At 39.9% G+C, this 17386-nt stretch overlaps 2 protein-coding genes across 2 annotated transcripts in view; both read right to left on the bottom strand.

Moving 5' to 3' along the window:
• LOC121961191 (copine-8) overlaps positions 1-2010 on the bottom strand; it is a 100323-nt gene extending 98313 nt beyond the window's left edge. The window contains exon 1 of the mRNA XM_042511078.1: positions 1814-2010. Coding sequence (XP_042367012.1) covers positions 1814-1911 — 98 coding nt within the window. The 5' untranslated portion in view covers positions 1912-2010. The remainder of the gene's footprint in view (positions 1-1813) is intronic.
• A 7127-nt stretch (positions 2011-9137) lies between these two features.
• LOC121961184 (kinesin-like protein KIF21A) overlaps positions 9138-17386 on the bottom strand; it is a 42549-nt gene continuing 34300 nt past the window's right edge. Inside the window, 13 exon segments of the mRNA XM_042511066.1 lie at positions 9138-11827; positions 11973-12172; positions 12292-12462; positions 12553-12670; positions 13450-13608; positions 13706-13795; positions 13916-14000; positions 14091-14227; positions 14397-14429; positions 14853-15026; positions 15281-15495; positions 15689-15743; positions 17004-17061. Coding sequence (XP_042367000.1) covers positions 11770-11827; positions 11973-12172; positions 12292-12462; positions 12553-12670; positions 13450-13608; positions 13706-13795; positions 13916-14000; positions 14091-14227; positions 14397-14429; positions 14853-15026; positions 15281-15495; positions 15689-15743; positions 17004-17061 — 1553 coding nt within the window. The 3' untranslated portion in view covers positions 9138-11769.

Below are 17386 nucleotides of genomic sequence, written 5' to 3'. Positions count from 1 at the left end.
GACCTATTTCATTTGATGCCAGTGACACATTTAATTGGATTCCCTTACAGGGGGGCTCCTCAGAAATTGGTCTAACCGGTGAAGCGTACAGCCTGTAGCCTACTGTGGGTCACCAGTCAGCCAGAAACACACCACATTCTCTGCATTCTCACTGTGCGTGTATGTAGAGAGGAAAATCCTCCCTGAATGACAAAGACCTCTTTCAGAGAGGGCTAGATAGACACACAGGCCTTTTCCCCTGTCTCTCTAACACTCTTTCACTCCCACGCCAACTGCATTTAATGATTTAACACCTTTTTGATGCTTTCCATATGCCAAAATTACGCCTTTATCTTGACATGTGAGAAGCCAGCAACAAGACTGTCAGCTGTCAAATACAGCAACAACAAAAACACAGATACAGTATGCAATGCCGAAATAATTAGTACTAAGTCATTAGCACCCTTGAACGCTTAGCACACACACCGGTGGGAATACAGCTCAAACGCAGTGTTTTTATATGAAATAATCAGCTTATACTTTATCGGACTGTTCTACCACTGTATTTTTCCATATGGCCTTTTTGTGTCAGTATTTTCCAAATGTGTGTTTGTAATAGCCATAAGGGACTGTGCTTTATTTATCAGAGTAGGAGGTGGGTCTATATATATATATGTGGCCATGACAAATTGTTTGATTTCAGAGATTTTTACAGAAAACATGCTTTTAAACCCCCCTCTGAGTTCTGAGGTTTAAAATAACAATTTGCACCACACCCTTCTCTCTCATAAATCACAAACTGTCCCTAAAACAGTAGCCTATCACTGTAAACATTTTGAAGTGGACTAAAAGTGACCAACTGACATCACACCTCTAACACAAAGCTTATGCGCCACAAATAGCATATAAAAGTGTCATTTTTCACGCTAGCCTCGGCGCTGTAGTCGTTATAAAAGACGCTAAACTGAAACTTAACACAAACTTGGACAGAGTTCCAGCACAGCTGACTTTCGATATATCAACAGCTCAGTGTTTTTCCTTGAAAGTACAGTGAGGTTAAGCAGCAGACACGCCTCCCTGAGTGACTGGGAGATAATGCATGACACTTCCTCCACTATAAACAACCATATTTTACAGTTTCTAGCTGTGATAAATGCTGTGATTTGGGCGATTTTTACAGAAAACATGCTTTTCAAACAAAATTGCAGGTTAAATTAAATAAAAAATACCACTGTTTACAGCTGAATGTCTCTCCCCAGTGCTTAAAAAAACATTGGAAATGCCTACGCCATTTTGCACCCCCACCCCCTCTTTCATGAATAACGAACAGTCCCTAAAACATCATTTTTAGTTGCTTAAAAAGCAAATAGTGTACGTAGTGTAAACATCCGTGTTACGTCTTAACATACATTAGAGTGAGTTTGAGCTGACTTTACCAGGTTTTTAACGTTACAGTTTTAACATATAATTCACACACTCCATACTATTTTTTCTAAATTAGTGTTAAACATATATTATCGTGATTAATAAGTTCGTTTCGACAGCGTTGAAGTGGACTCAAAGTGAACAACTGACGCCACTTCTAATTAAGCCAGCGCTATCGTACACACGTTACAGTAACAGTCACAATTTGACGTTTACTCGCCATAAATAGCGCATAAAAGTGATATTTTTCACGCTATCCTCGGCGCTGTAGTCGCCATAAAATACGCTTAAGTTAAAGTGCACACAAACTTGGACGGAGTTGAAGCTCAGGTGACTTTCAGCTGCGTCCACGGCTCGGTGTTTTTCCGTGAGAGTAAAAGCAGGTTAAGCAGCAGACACATTCCCTTACCTGCAGGACACTGTGATTTCAACTTTGGTGGCAGGAATAGACGCGTTGAGAGGGTCGAAGTCGCCTATCGACGCCATGTTTAGGAATGTGTTGTTCATCCTGTCAAAAAAAATGTTTTGCTTTTCCTGTTCCCCCCCGTTTTCCGCCTGGTCCAGCCCCTTTTTATGAGCGGCGGAGCAGGATAGTGAGGAGCTGGGAGTGAGTGTGTGTGTGTGTGTGTGTGTGTGTGTGTGTGTGTGCCTCCGCGGCGAGAAGTGGAGCAAAGGTGCCAGAGAGAGGGAGAGAGAGGCTGCGAGATGTGATGTCACTCCTCTCCTTCTCTCTTTCTCCTCCTCTGACTGTGTGTTTCTCTCTTTTTCCTTTATGCCTCTCTGACATCTCCTTCCCCCTCTTTCTGTCTCTCACTCTTTTTCAGTTCAGTTGACTTCTGCTCAGCTCTTTTAAAATCCAGTGCTTCAGATTTACTGGCGTGGAAGTAATGACAATGATACAATCATGGAGAAAATAGCAGAAATTTGTCATGAAAAGTCTTTCCTGTGTGTGTGTGTGCGTGTGTGTGAGAGTGTGTGTACACAGGGACACATTTCCCTTGCTCTCATTCACAGCAGTTCAGTTTAATTCAGTTCAATTCAATGTGGGTTGTTGGCATGAAACACCCCTTGCTTCTTCTTTCATGGCCGGATTAGCCTGTTAGGGAGCCTGGGGGTGAAATTAAGCAGTCGGGGCCCCCCGGTGATGTCATAGGGGTTATTTTGGCACTGCCTTGGAGGTTACTAATTTATAGCATAAAGCCTGTGTTAAAAATAGCAGGTGTGAAGTTTGAAAATGTTTTTGTGTCCTGGCAGGAACTGATAAACCAATGATGCTACATATTCATGGAAAATGTAGAATCAGGCATTTTTAGGGCTTAACCTAAAAGTTCGGAGTTTGTCTGACCCACCCGCCACTCCTCTTACTCTCCAAGCCCATTCGAGTCAACAAAGTTGACAAATACTTTCATTTTGTCTGTGATTTTGGCACAAGCTACTGTAGCCACATTTCTCAGTGGTATGTCACAGGTGAGCAGCATCAGTTTGTTACCCAGCCCAACAGAAACTTTTGTACTGTTATAATACAGTCGACCTGGTATGGCAGTATAATACATGGACAGGTGGCATCAGTTGATAACATGAGCAAACTGATGTCTGATTGAAACGCTGTTGGTGTCGACGTACTATGAGGATCTTGAAGGCTGTCGTAGGGCGGGCAAGAGGGATGATGGATCAGTCCAACAAACCCTGGACTTTAACCCAGGAGCCTGATGTTTAATTTCCAATCTAACCACCCACTTTTGTTGCCTCATCCTAACCATGTGCTTTTATTGATATCCTGGTATTGGTTGTGGCATCCCATGACATCAACAGCAGACACAGGAGGATACCTAGAGTGTAATCTGTAGAAGCTAAAGTCCACTTACAATGCAGTAATATGTGACAATTTGACAATTTGCCTTAGACTTCAGATAAGTCGATGGCCACATTGCTGAACTCGAGAAACAGGAGTCCATGAACCAATGAGTGACATCACATTGAGCTATTGTTTTTCGGTTGCTTTAAGACCTTACGACAAGTTTCAGTGTCGCTCTACAAATAACCAAAAAACAGTAGTTACCCATTTTGTCTGCGATTGGTAATCCAGTTTGTGTATTTGCACCTGAACAGTAGAGTATATATGGTACAGCACATTCAGTCCCTCTACCACATCTTTTTTTGAGATCATTATTCATTAGTATTATTATTATTAGTGCTTGTATAGAAACACTAATAAGTCTATCTCTCTCTTCTCTCTCTCCATGCTATGAGGATAAGCATCTGATTTAATTAACTGGAAGGGAGATCCTCCGCTGGCAGAGAACAGAATGACAGCATGATGAATGAGGAAGGATAAGGAGGAGAGTCACATTATGAGGACATTGTGTGCATGAATGTGTATTTCCAAAAGACTTACAGTATGTTGAACTGGTTCGTTCCACGGGTGTGTTTGTGGAGCATTTGACAGAAACAGAACACACTTCTCTTTATTTCACTGTATGTCCTAATGAATGCAGATTTTTATTTTTTCATTTTCTAGAAATAAAACTGAAGAAGGATTTTTTGTTAGAATATTGGCTTTCTCAAAAAAAAAAACATCAAAGGTACAACTTCTTCTATCATTACGTGTGCAAATGCAATTATCACATCACCAAATAATAAGTATCCCAAAGTGCTACTACTTTTATTTTTTTTTTCTACATAAGTGTGTGTGTGGAAGCATTTTGTTTAGATCATAGGGTCATGGGATCCTTAAATGACTCATCTAAGTATTACTCAGTGTGCTTACCAGCTAACCACATCTCTAAATATAGCTGTCTTACAAAGACACACATATACACACACATGCACCAACACATCCTGGGCTGGACTTGTGGCATGGTGGCAAAAACCATTAGGACACCTTTGGGCAAACACTATGGCACCGCCTCGTGTCCGCATGAGTCGGTGGGGTGGATGGAAAAATTAATGGACACACATTCAGACACACACACTCATATACAGAGGGAGTACAGACAGAAAGAGAGCAGCCATTTATGTGAGCAAATATCACATCATCACCTCATGACTGTGGCACCACCAACCAAGAAAGAGCTAAATCATCCATATTTTATGAGGTTTCCCTATAAAACAAAAACAAATGTTTATACTTTAACCGGCACAGGTGTCCTCTTTATTTGAGCCATTAATCATGGTTCTGTGATGTTTCCACAAGGAGTTTTTCAGCGTTAAATAGAGGTATAAAAATCAAGTCCCTGCTGTAACAATAGAATATGAATCATAATTCAGCTACTGAATCCCTGTACATGCATTAAACATGAAGTCTATTGTCACCAATAAAGTGCTGCATAATGATTTCACACAACAACAATTTCTATCATGATCAATTGTTCTCATGCATCTATATTAAAGACACACCTCCAAACAGTGCATTCACCACTAACACTTGTATGTTTACAGTGTATTAATGTTTTTAATGAACACTGTATTTTTCTCTTTTATGCAGAAATCCTATTTCTCTTGATATATTAAAGAAGTTATGATTTAAAAAGATAAAAAAAAGATTTTTTATGCATAAATTTGACCTCTACTTGAATATATGTTATGAGAATATTTATGAGTGTCAGTCATCTCAATTGAGATAGCAGGACACTGCATTTACGTCTATACATCTAACAGTTTCATGAACAAAATATGTATCTAGGATCCAGACAAGTAGGCCAGATCCAGGTGCATAATTACATTCTGTTTCCAAACATGTCTTAGCTGAGGAAATAATCTGTCCATTTAGTAGCTTTTTTGAACTTTCCATCAATTCATACGATTTAGCTAACATTACCTATCATCTAACATCACAAAAATTTTGCAAGTAATGTGAACCACGTACACCATCCTAGTTTAGTGTGTTAGCATGCTTAGAGCCAAACAAAGTAAAGAGCAGTAGAGTTGAGGCTGTTGGGACTGTCATTCATTTTGCAGGTGTCTGACATAGTTTGGAATAGCATGCAAGAATGCTTTTAAAAACTTTTATAGCAATTCATGGCAATAGTCTAGATTATTGTGTCTTGGCCAAAGTGAAGTAACAACAGCTCAGCAAAGTCATCCCTCGATCTGTTGGGGACAGCCCATTGTTCCGACGATCCAAAACTCCAAAGCCCTATTAGTCCGAAAAATGCCCTGCTGGATGGAAAGCCCATTTCTTTGACAGACAATTATCCCAAAAACAATCACCCATTGTTTCTCCGAAAAACATACACTCTATGCAGTTTGAAAACCAAATATTTAGAAAAAAAAAAGGTTAGCACTTGTCAACTTTGCTGTGGTGCATGTGGGGTTAGGTGTTTCATGTTTTGGCTAAAAACACCCACATTTGTGGCACAAAAGGTGCAATAAAAGCAGGTCAGTGAATTGGGTTTGGTGGCTCATATGTTGCTGGAAAACTGAAACCAAATGCAGGAAGTGTGTATTTTCAGAGAAACTGGACTTTGGAGCAATAGGCTGCTCAGCCATACCTATATTCCCTTTAACTCTGGTGTTGAAATCCCAGTTATGATTTCTGATGTTCTCATTAACCCTCTAGCACACAGGGTTCAGCTGGAGAGCTCTCCTGCTTCAACAGCCACTCGCCACACAATTGATACTGACCTGCACTTTACATGGAGAGATCTTCAGCAGATAATTCAATGTAGAGAGCTTCCCTCTGTTAAATGTATACAAGAGCACACACCTGATCCTCTCACTATGGCTGTCATCATAAGCTATATCTCTCATTCTCATACCCATATTCAATCTCCTCTGCCATCTCTTCATGCTGCTGTATTTGTTGAAACATAAAAACTCAAACTGAGTCAGTAAATGAAATTTCTTCAAAGGCAATGCCCTCTAATTTCATGCTGAGGCGCTTTTACCGGCATATTAAAAATGTTGTTCTTCCCAATCTGTTTTGCTTGATAACTGAGAGCCACTGAGAGGGGACAAGGTTGATTTCTGTAGCTGCATTAAGAGAGCAAGCAGCAGTATCACGGCTCATCAGTTCTGGTCATAAAGCAGCAGCGCTGGTATTTTTAGCCGGAGGATTCACTCTGTGGACTCTCAGAGATAGGAGCCGGGGTGGTGAATATTGACCCTGTCCTCCTGAGCCTCATTGCCGTTTAGAAAAACGTCTTTAACTGCCACTCTTGGCCGTCTCTCCCTGTTTCCCCTCCCAACACACCTTATCTCTTGCTTTGTTTCTGTCCCTCAGCCATCTCTTCTCCCACCAATTCTGTCTTTGAGTTTGCTTCCATATGGCTGTCAAAGAAATGCAAATGAGATGTGTTTTTCATACCGCCGGTTGAAGCATGTGAAATGTCAGAAAACAAAACATTCCTGCTCCTAATGATGCTCGCATTTATTTCATGATTTCATCAAAAGATAAAAACAAGAAAAATGCGCAGCAAGAGTCTCTAATGCACCAACTAATGGCCAAACAAAAATGGGAAAACAACGCTAAAAAGATGGTCAAAAGCTGAGTAGAGTACATCATTATATATTTGACAAATTCTCATATTTATTTTTTTAGTACGAATAATAAGGGGAGTGTGGCACACAAATGCATGCACACACATTTTCTTGATTGAGAGAAAGATAGAGAGTGAGAGAGGGCTAAATCTCATCTCAGGCCATTTCACGTGGAAATAAACTTGTATTGATTTGAATCCCTCAGTACATAAGGAGCACCTGCAGCTGTACAAATCACATTTATCGGACGGATTTAACTGTGAAACAAGAGCATCCGGTATAAGCCCACACACATCACCAATCAATGTGTTCACTGAGCAGATTAGAGGGGGATACATTATCCAAACTCATCATAGATTATGCTACAATTAAAGTGAAAGTGGAACTCCCGGCACACACTCTCTGTCTGAGAAGTCATTATTGATTTTTGGAGGAACCTGATCATCTGGTTTGTGCGCCAATGCGCCAGGCGTATTACTCGATTCCTGTATACAGCAAACATCCTGAGGAACTGGTAGGACAGAGACTTGGTGTACATGTATGAAAGCTAATTTAGGATTATCATGCAGGTGTTTTCCAGGAACATATACTTCCCTTTAATGTAAAAATGAGCAAACAGCTCTGTGGGCGTGGACAGTTTGACACAATGGCCTCATGACTCATAGACCATCTGATTTCCTGTCAAGTGGCCCAGTGTTACAAAAAATGAGATTCTGGTAATATGAATGGGAAATCTACCAGGAATCTACCAGCGTTTCCGACAGGAATCTAATCTGCCCATCGTGACAATTTCACTTTTTATTGGCTTTCTCCTTATGTAGCCTACCTGCATTCATATGCAGATATGATGTTTTTGGACCTGGCTGTCTCCAGTTGTTTATCGACCTGCAAATTATGACTTTAGGCTAAACCAGTGTCACACTGATACCCAACAAGAAAAGCAAATCCCCCAAAATGTTTTTGTATTCCTTATTATTTCCTTATGCATATAAGTAGTTTTTGAGTCATTTTCTTATTTGTTTGAGTTATTTTTCTTTTGTTTTTTGCTGTTGTTTTTTTTTTCTTATTTTATAGGGACTTTCTTGCCAGGTCTTGTTGTCTTCTCTACATGTTTTTGAAAGAAATCAAACCTATTTGCTCTGGTTTCAAAGGGTTATATTTCAGGGCTAGATGAAGATCACAAAGACAAGCCAAGTCAAGACAAAGTGAGACATTCTCAAACAATCTGGCTTCACCTTATAGTTGAGTATCAAGAAGATCAAGTTATACAATAAACCAACAATCTTAGTTAGCTACCTGCAACAGTATGGAACTAATTTTATCATTAGCTTGTGGGCGAGTCATATATGTGTTTACAGTAAGGACAAGGTGTATAGCTGATCTCCAAGCTGACAATGTTATGACATTAATGCAAATCAATCACATCCCAACATGAGAACTAATTACTTCCCTGTAAAGACAGCAGAGAAAATATGTTGAGTTAATCAGGTTGAGAATTGAATTGTGGGGGTGTGTTATGTAATCTGAAAGCACTTGTTAAAATAGTATAAAGCACAACAGAAAAGCGCAGAAGTTCAACACACGACACATACGGCAGTGTGAGTCAGCCTTGAGTCAATGCTCTGCTCCTCTGAGGCCAATTAACACTCAGCTGCTCTCTGTACAGCCCAACATTAAATATTGATCCTTCCATCAATGCATTGTTCACATTAATTTGTGTCTTCAGGGGGAGTTTCTTACCCCTTTTCACCTCTCTCTGTCTGTCTCTGTCGACTGCGCTGGAGTAAATCACAGGACATAATATTACTGCCTGAAGTTATAATTAAAGGAGGAATGAAACAAGCTGCAGATAAATGATGATTTGGTGAGGGCACAAAGAACCAGAGATTATGCAAATTCTTGTTATGATTATTCTTGAGAAACAGTAGTATTTGGGGGACACTTGGAGGTAACCACTCAGCCCCAAACACAAATAATACAAATTAAAATAAGAAAATGTTAAACAGATTGCCTGCAGCTGTTTTCATTAACCATCTCGCATACATAATTTGAATTATTGTCAGGGAAAAGCAAAGCTCATAAATACAAAAGTTGACAATCTCAAAACCTATATGATTAATAATATAGTACAGTACATCATTATACAGCACTACCACCATGTGGTCGTAACATATTAATACATGATTTTAAAAAGAAATAATTAGAAAATTAAGACAGAACACTGGTAAAACCATATTTTATTTTAAAATTTATTTCCACACCGCACATGACATTTCAAATAATTTGAAATAGTGCACAAAAAAATCAGCAGGAAGAAAACAACAGTTGTATTTATAGATTTACAGACAAATTAATATTAAAGATTTCAAGCAGTCTTTCCGATTCATTATGAATGAGAAATACTTCACATTTTGTTTCTTGTTTTGGGGTCGTTTATTTTGCAATTTAAGTCAATGGGACAGAAAACCAGTTTCTTGTGAGATAATGGGGAAAAACAGATTTAAAAGTTGCAAAAATTGGAATTTTCAGTGCAATTATTTTCGTCCCATTGACTTTAACAACACCGACATGCCTCATATATCCTTACTGTCCTGAAATACAAGCGTTTTTCAATAAATTCAAAGGATACACCTGACATTTTTAATAAGGGATAGTCGGCATTCATCAGGTAGTGATTTTAAAGTCACTCTCCACAGTTAAGGATTTATTACAGGCACTGATAATATTCTTCTGATTATGAAGAAACCCATCCCATTTATTCTGTTCAGTCCATCCACTATGATGCTGAAATATAAGAGGCATTACAAGGAAATGAGTTCAAAATCTCTCATAGGTAAGGAAGACACAACAGCAAAGTCACACAAAGAAAAAATAAGTGAAACAATAAATAAATAGTAGCATTTTAGACTCACATTTAAAAGATTGACTGATGTTTGATATGGATTACTGCAGCATGTGTGTAGTTTACAGCAGAGGTGGACAGTACTGTACATGGAGAACTTATCGCATCTATGGATTGAGAAACACACACATACGCACGTCTTTCAGGAATAAATGCTTTCACAAAATACATGTCATATCCTAAGATTTAGGAATTACAAGGTGCTTGATTCCATCAGATTAGAAACAGCCTCTCAGCCAAATTGCTATGAGACTCAGCGTTTTCTAGAAGCACTTGCAGCCAGAGCCGTACTTCGGCTTTCAAAGTGCGGCAAAGCCACTAAAGGTTAGGGTAACCTTTTCATTTGAAGGATCAAAATCGTGAAAGTGAGAAAATGCTTCCTTGACGGAGGGGAGCGTGCTGACAGTAAAGTGAGACCATTCAGTGGAGGAAACTAAAACACCACTTAAGGCTACAAACGCTTACAAGGAAACTTTCTGCGTATCAGCCAGAGAATACTGAAACCAGAAACCCAGCTGTTATTTGTGCACAAGTCACTGAAATATTGAAGCCATTGTGAGTTGGGGAAACACTGACATATCTATATTATTTCAAACTGGATGTAAGCTACTCTGCCTGGGTTTTTGAGATGTAAAGATAAAAGCAAGGTTCAACTGTCGGCTATGCTAATGTTTCTTTTTTTTAATTCTTGGCTACCATTCAAAGCCAAAATGTAGTAACTACAAGGGTCAAAATTGAGTTAAGACTACAATTTGACTTTTTGACATCTGTTTTGCCAAATACAAAATCATTGAGCTTACAAAAAACTACATATAAAATCTGAAAAACAGTTAACAACCACAGACTTGCTGCTAGCTAGTTGGCTAACTTGAGGAAGCTAATTTAGCTACTTTTCTCTGCGTGTTTCCTGCAATTAAAATCGGCTTTTTAAATTTTCTTAGCAATTCAGGGTTTTTTTTTATACCAGAAATAAGGCAGTAGCTAAATTTGAAACATCAGTTAAGCTAGTCCTTCGCTGGCTAGCCTAGCTTAGCAAAGCAGTGGCCTCTGAAACGAGGAATTAACATGATTTGATGTGGTTAAGCTAGCTCTTTAAGCTTTTTTTTTTTAAATGTATTAAATCATAGATTAATTAATAGTTCATTAGTGCAAATGAACAAGACAACAGAAGCAAAATCTGTTTGTAGTTCTGGCAGTACAAGCAGTACAATGTGTTTAACCCTTTCAAAGGAGCGTGGTTTATTTAGAGGCCTCTAATGTTCCACTGAGGGTTTGGCAGTAACAGCTCAAGATAAGCCCATATGCAGCTTCAGTAGTTATTTGGTCCTTGCTTACAGAGAACAAACACACACACACATACACACACACACACTCAGAATGACCTGGAGAGCAATGACACAACACATCACGCATCATGAACACACAGGATAGACTCACAGTTATTGCTGGTGTGCAGGAGATGTTTTGTCTTGGGTCACTTTCAGCAGTCAACAATTTGTACCAGGAAGCAAATCAAAAAGTTTTTGTTTTCTCATCAGCTCTGGCAAAATTCAGCATATGCAAAGAAGGTATCCATGTTGCCGAGTGCTGAACTGAGGAGAGGAATGATGAAAGCACAGGAGACTCCTGGATATCTTGACACTGAAGTCCATAAATTAAATTAAATTTTGTTTTCAGTCGCAGTTATGAGAAGTGCTGTTCATCGCAGCTGTTCTGTAGTCCTTGGAGCTCTACAGCAGACTTGAGATTTGTCTTGACCTAAATTAACAGTAAATACACGCAGCTTGAAAGACTGAGAGCTGTCGCATCCAATTAGACTTCCCTGAAACGGATCATTGTGGAGCATCAACGGAGCGTCAGTGTCGTTCAAACATTCTTTCTGCAGCCCATCCAACACTTCATCAAGTCATGGGGGATGAAGTAGCTTCACAAATGATTCACTTTGATCGGGTAGAGGCGAGAAAGGTCCGTTCTGTGATGAGGTGTCAGTGGACCCCCTCCTCCAGAGATCCTTTGGCTTCCCAAATCTTCACTGTGCGGTCACTGCCAAAAAACACACATTATAATCAATACTGGCTTTGTGATCATGTCTCAAAATTCAGCATGTTTGATAGGCTGGTTTTACTGCACACTTAACAGAAATGAAAAAAAAAACAAAACATTGCAAAGAGCATGTTTTGTGACTCACTCTGAGGCAGTGAACAGTTGGCTGCTGTTGGTGGCCAGGCCGTTGATGGGACTGTCGTGTCCCCGGACCTCGCCGAGGGGCGCTAGGGAGTCGGCATGCCAGAGGCGCAACAGCCCTCCTCTGCATCCGCTGAGCAGCACTGGGGAGCCTGGAACTATGCCCAGAGCGCTAACCCAGTCTGCCTGGGCACTGGCAGACTGCTGGAGGAAAAGACAGCCAGTTAGTTAGTGCAGACTTTATTCTGTATCTATGGTTTTAACTTTTTTTAAGCTTATATGAACCCGAAATCTAGTGTAATCAGAGTTGGGTATCAGCATACCTGTAGCAGCTGTTTACTGGCTAAGTCCCACTTCTTGATGTAGTAGTCTCTGGAGCCGCTGTAAAAAACATCTCCATGCACGGTCAGAGACTCTACGCCATCCTGATGAGCGGGATCAAATGTTTGGCTGGAGCTGATGCTTCCCTGAGCGCCTTCTGCCACCTCAAACATCTGTAAAAACAAACACATACACCCACGATGCATCTGATTCTTGTGCAATTTATTCATGCATACACACAGAAATGAGTGTGTGTTTCTTACTTTAATATGGTGGTCTTTGGAGCCAGTGAGAACAACATCCTGTCCATTATCTAATTTGTCAACAGTCAGGCACATGACCGGTCCCAAATGGCCAGTCAGCTTCCCCGTGGACACAAATCTAAAGAAAAGAAAAAAGATAAATTCTCCTGTTAGCAGACTGTGTTTCTAGCAAATTTTTAGTCACCAAACTGCAAGCTGTCTGTTTTCCCTCTGGGTATAGTGCCATGAAAAGCATTTCTTTTACAGAAACAAAACAATTCCTGCTGGGATAGTGCCACGAAAAGCAACGTGTTTTACTAAGACATCACAGAGTTTCAAGTTTGAATAGTGCCACAAAAAATAGTTATTCTTTACCAAGGCATTGCTGTGTTTCTAGCTGCATCAGTGCTACAAAAATAAGGTGTTTTTACAGCTGTTTTACAAAGACATCTCTGCTTTTCCTGCCAGGATTGTTCCATAAAAAGCAGTTGTTTACTACCAATAAATCATTGTGTTTCAAGTCGAGATGTTGCCATGAAAAAGCAGATATTGCTGCTTTCCAGCCAGGATAGTGGCACCAAATGCAGGTGTTTTTTTACCGAGACATTGTGTCATTTCCTGTCTGTAATGTGCATTTGGGCATTTTCTGTAGCTGCATCTCTATCCTGGCTAGTTCCACAGAACGCTGTTGGTTTTTACAGAGACATTGCTGCATTAGTGCCACGAAAATCGTTTGCATAATCTTTTCGTAACCAAACTAAACGAACAATAAAACAATGTTTCACCCAAAACATAATGTGCAAATGTAACATATCTGGGTTTTTTTGCAGAATTGTACAATGCCAACATTTATTCTGGTGACTGGTTTACCGCTTACTGTAATGTCTTCTACAACTAAATCTCAAAATTTGGACTTACTTGCGGAGGTCCCACATGCGCACAGCATTCCCAGCGGCGGCATAAAGGAAGGAGCCGGAAGGATTGAGAGCAATCTGGTTGATCTGACTTTCTCCTGGTGGGATGGATAAACTCCTGACAGATGAACAGATGTCCCCTGAACCCACCTGGCCTGATGATCTGGCATCCACGAAAATTCAAAACACATTCTTAATAGGGGAATTACACTTGGAAAATGCAACGCCGATAAGGTGTCAAAAGATGAGAGTTTGCTTACGTGAGTGTGCGTATACATTTGGCAGAGTCTCGTATGTCCCACACTTTGATGTAAGCAGTGGAAACAGTGAAGACGAGGCTAGAAGTGTACCTGAAACATAACAACAAAAACAACAGACTAAATTATTTATCAAAAGCACCTCATAAAATCAACTTAACTAAATTCGACTATTAATGCTATTTAATTTGTGCTGTTGTTGTAGTCTTGTACCTGACTGAGACGACACTACTGGGATGATCTGCCAAAGACATTATCTCCTGACCCGTCACCAAGTTCCAGACTTTACATGTACGGTCTGAAAGCACACCCACGAAGCACATATCAGAGAATACACAAAGAAAAAAGAAAAAAGATTTTCTGAGTTGCAAACAGTTTTGTTTTCAACCTTTGGATCCTGTAAAGAGCAAATCATCGGTGGCATCTACGCAGAGAACAGGTTTGGTGTGCCCTTCTGCTACGTAAACACACTGAAGCTTGGCCCCTCTGCTGTTCTTCGGGGCCGTCACAGGATTGATCACACCTCTACAACACACATGACATGATCAAAGTTACACCAGGTGACAACAACAGTGGATAAGAAAAAATATAACAAAAGGGTTTAAGGTAAAGATACTTTCAAGTCTGTATTTGACAAGTACAGGCCTATTAATTCCTATTTTAAAAGACAAATTAAGAGATGAACATGACTCACCTATGGCCTTCAAATACAGGTGACTCTTCCAACCTGAATAAGAAAGCAAGTATGATTAAAATATAATGTAAAATGCACATTAAAAAAATAACATCTTTGACTGTGGGAGTTTTAAAGGGATAATCCAGCTAAAAATCAAAAAAGCATATTTAAGATAACATAAGATAATCCTTTATTAGTCCAACAATGGGGACATTTGAATATTTCACCTCTTACCTGTTGTGCTATTTATATGTTTAGATAGTTTTGGTGTGAGTTACAGACTATTGGAGATATAGTCTCTAGAAATGTCTGCCTTCTCTTCAAAACCTCTTCAAAGTACTAAAAAATAAATTTCAAAAACTCAACAGCAACTACACCTGCCAAGTGTGTCTCTGCAGATATGGGAGCATGCATCTTCTCATGGATTTCAGTTGAAAGAAAAAAATTGAAAGCATCATTGTCTATGTCACTTACAGTGATTTGTGGTCACTGCCTTTAGTTTTAGCCTCTGCTGTGCTAAACGGAGGTGTGTGAGTGGCTGCTGGGATGTGTGTAGCCGTGGCTCCTTTTTCTTGCACCTTCCTTCGGTTGAGGGGCGAGCGCTCCAGTTGCCTCCTCTCAGTCCCTGTAGGTGACCTGGATCCAGAACTGCAGACAGAATAATACACGGGAGTCATTTTGGTCTTTGGCGCAGTAATACATAACATTTCAGCAGGGTAAAAGTATGGACTGAATCTCCCCCGATCACAGCACTCCTGACTTTAAAGTTTACACAGCTCTTGACCTATATGACCTTGCGATAATGATCCCCCCCACCAAAATAAGTGTTAAACATGTCAGACAAAAAGAAACATCTTCAGAAATATGTCTACCACTGAGAAATGCTGCCCCACAACACTTACATGCCAGCTGGCCTGGCAGACAGTGCAGATGGGGAAACAGTTTGCTCGCGGTCAGGGGGCTGAACAGACATGTGACCCTGCATGTCAGGCAACACTTCCAGGCGCTCGGAGAGTGGAAGCAGAGGAACTGGGAAGTCTCCGGTAGGGGATTCACAGGACGGATCTCCGCTGCCAGCATACAGCAGCTCCATCTGGGTGGTGGTCCGCCTGCGAGCCTGAGGGACCAGAATTTTTTGGCTCAATATTCTGCGGATTCACAACTCAGTGAACAAGATAGTCATTCTTAGTCTTATAAATAACCACTGTGGAATGGAAAAGTTGCAGTGACTGACTCAAATTTGTTTTTGGACATGAGTCTACTGAGAAAGTTTTCAAAAGTATATTAGATGACCATGCACAGTATAGTACCTTGCTTCTCGGTCTGGATTCCCCACATAACTTCATTAGATCTGATGCCAGTGTGCTGAAACAAAAAGAGGAATTTTTTAATCAGTTACATCCACTACATGTTAACTTATGTCAAGCAGATATAATGTTTACCATGTTTATTATCTTGTACTAGCCATAAAACAAATGGCTTTTTGAGCCTTTGTAAAAGCCCCTTTGTAAAAGTTATCATAATGTGGTGTTTAAATTGTACAAATAAAGGAAAACTAAAAACTGTTCTTGGGTGTGTTTGATAATATTCATTTTGAGTTTGGGAGTGCACTCTGCCACAAACTGGATCGTTTGTAAAGTCGGAGCGCTGTTGGAATGCACTGTTTGATTATCCAAAGCAACGCACTCTCGGAGCAGCAGAGCGCTAAAAAGAGTGAATCTGTGATTAGCTACACCGTTTGTTTGTTTGCTTATGTAGACGTAGAACTCTCTCTTTCTTTGAACAAGAGCTCTCTTATTTTAGTGTAAAGAGTCAGATTAACCTTATGAATGTACCCTTTATTCTAAGCAGTTTAAAGCATGGATAGATGGTTTTGTGTCACATACTGTATCTGTATATTATGCTCTGTATCTAATCCTTTAAGATTCCTCTAACACAGCTACCAAATGCAAAGCGCAAGCTCTCTGTGGGACCATTATACCCACAGTCCACCCACACAGGTGTTCTCACTGATGGTCTGATTGGACCTCTCAACAAGACTGAGCCCAGGGCTAATTAACCTGGATTAAAAACACCTGTGTGCTGTCGGTCTGTAGAATCAAGAGACGGCTTTGACTTTAAATCCCTTTCTACAGCAGGCAGTTTGACCATCAGAGCAGAAAAAGCACGGGTGTGATTAATAACATTAACGATGGCTTGCTCCACTTGAGTGCCCCAGTAAGTCAACATGCACAGTACAAAGACGCAGGAGGTGACCCGCCTAAAAAGAACGCAGCCATAATTAATTTAAACAGCAACACCTGTGCTGTTCCCACAATGACACGAACAAGCCCCATTTATTGTAAAACATGCCACATAAATACATAAACTTTTATTTTTTTATCCACATCTAATGACAGTTTGAACGTAGAAATCGCTGTTGAATTGTTAATGTGAAAAAGGGTGTGTGTGTGTAGGGTGATATATGAGGGAGTATGTGTGTGTATGTCAGTTAAATTCTACATGACCACACCTGTGTGATTACTGTGTTTGTGCACATGCTTCTGTGTGTGTGTGTGTGTGTGTGTGTGTCTGTGTGTGTGTGTGTGTGTGTGTGTGTCTGTATGTGTGTGTGTGTGTATTTACCTGCCCTCTGTGGCTGGACTGGGGGTGGACTCATCACTACTGCTTTCATCTCCATTCTCTGTAATGTAAAACACACACAATGACACACATAGTAAAGAATATGATTTAATTTGTACAGCATGTGTATGTTTTCCCCTTAGCCCTGCAACTTATGATTTTTTTCAGTACTAATTAATTTGTCTTTTTCGATTAGTCGAGTAATTGTTTTTTAAAGAGCACATTTACCTGCACAAAATATTCATTTTTTTCCCTTATTTAAAAAAAAAAGACAACATTCCTACTAAGCTGTTCACATGACTAATGACAATAAATATTCTACTAATATTCCTGTTTACATGCAAACCGTGCATACTCTGATTAACGTGACCGTAATTATCTGAAAA

The sequence above is a fragment of the Plectropomus leopardus genome, chromosome 22, assembly GCF_008729295.1.
Source record: "Plectropomus leopardus isolate mb chromosome 22, YSFRI_Pleo_2.0, whole genome shotgun sequence".
Classification (NCBI taxonomy): Eukaryota; Metazoa; Chordata; class Actinopteri; order Perciformes; family Serranidae; genus Plectropomus; species Plectropomus leopardus.
This window is presented reverse-complemented; position numbering and strand designations above follow the sequence as displayed.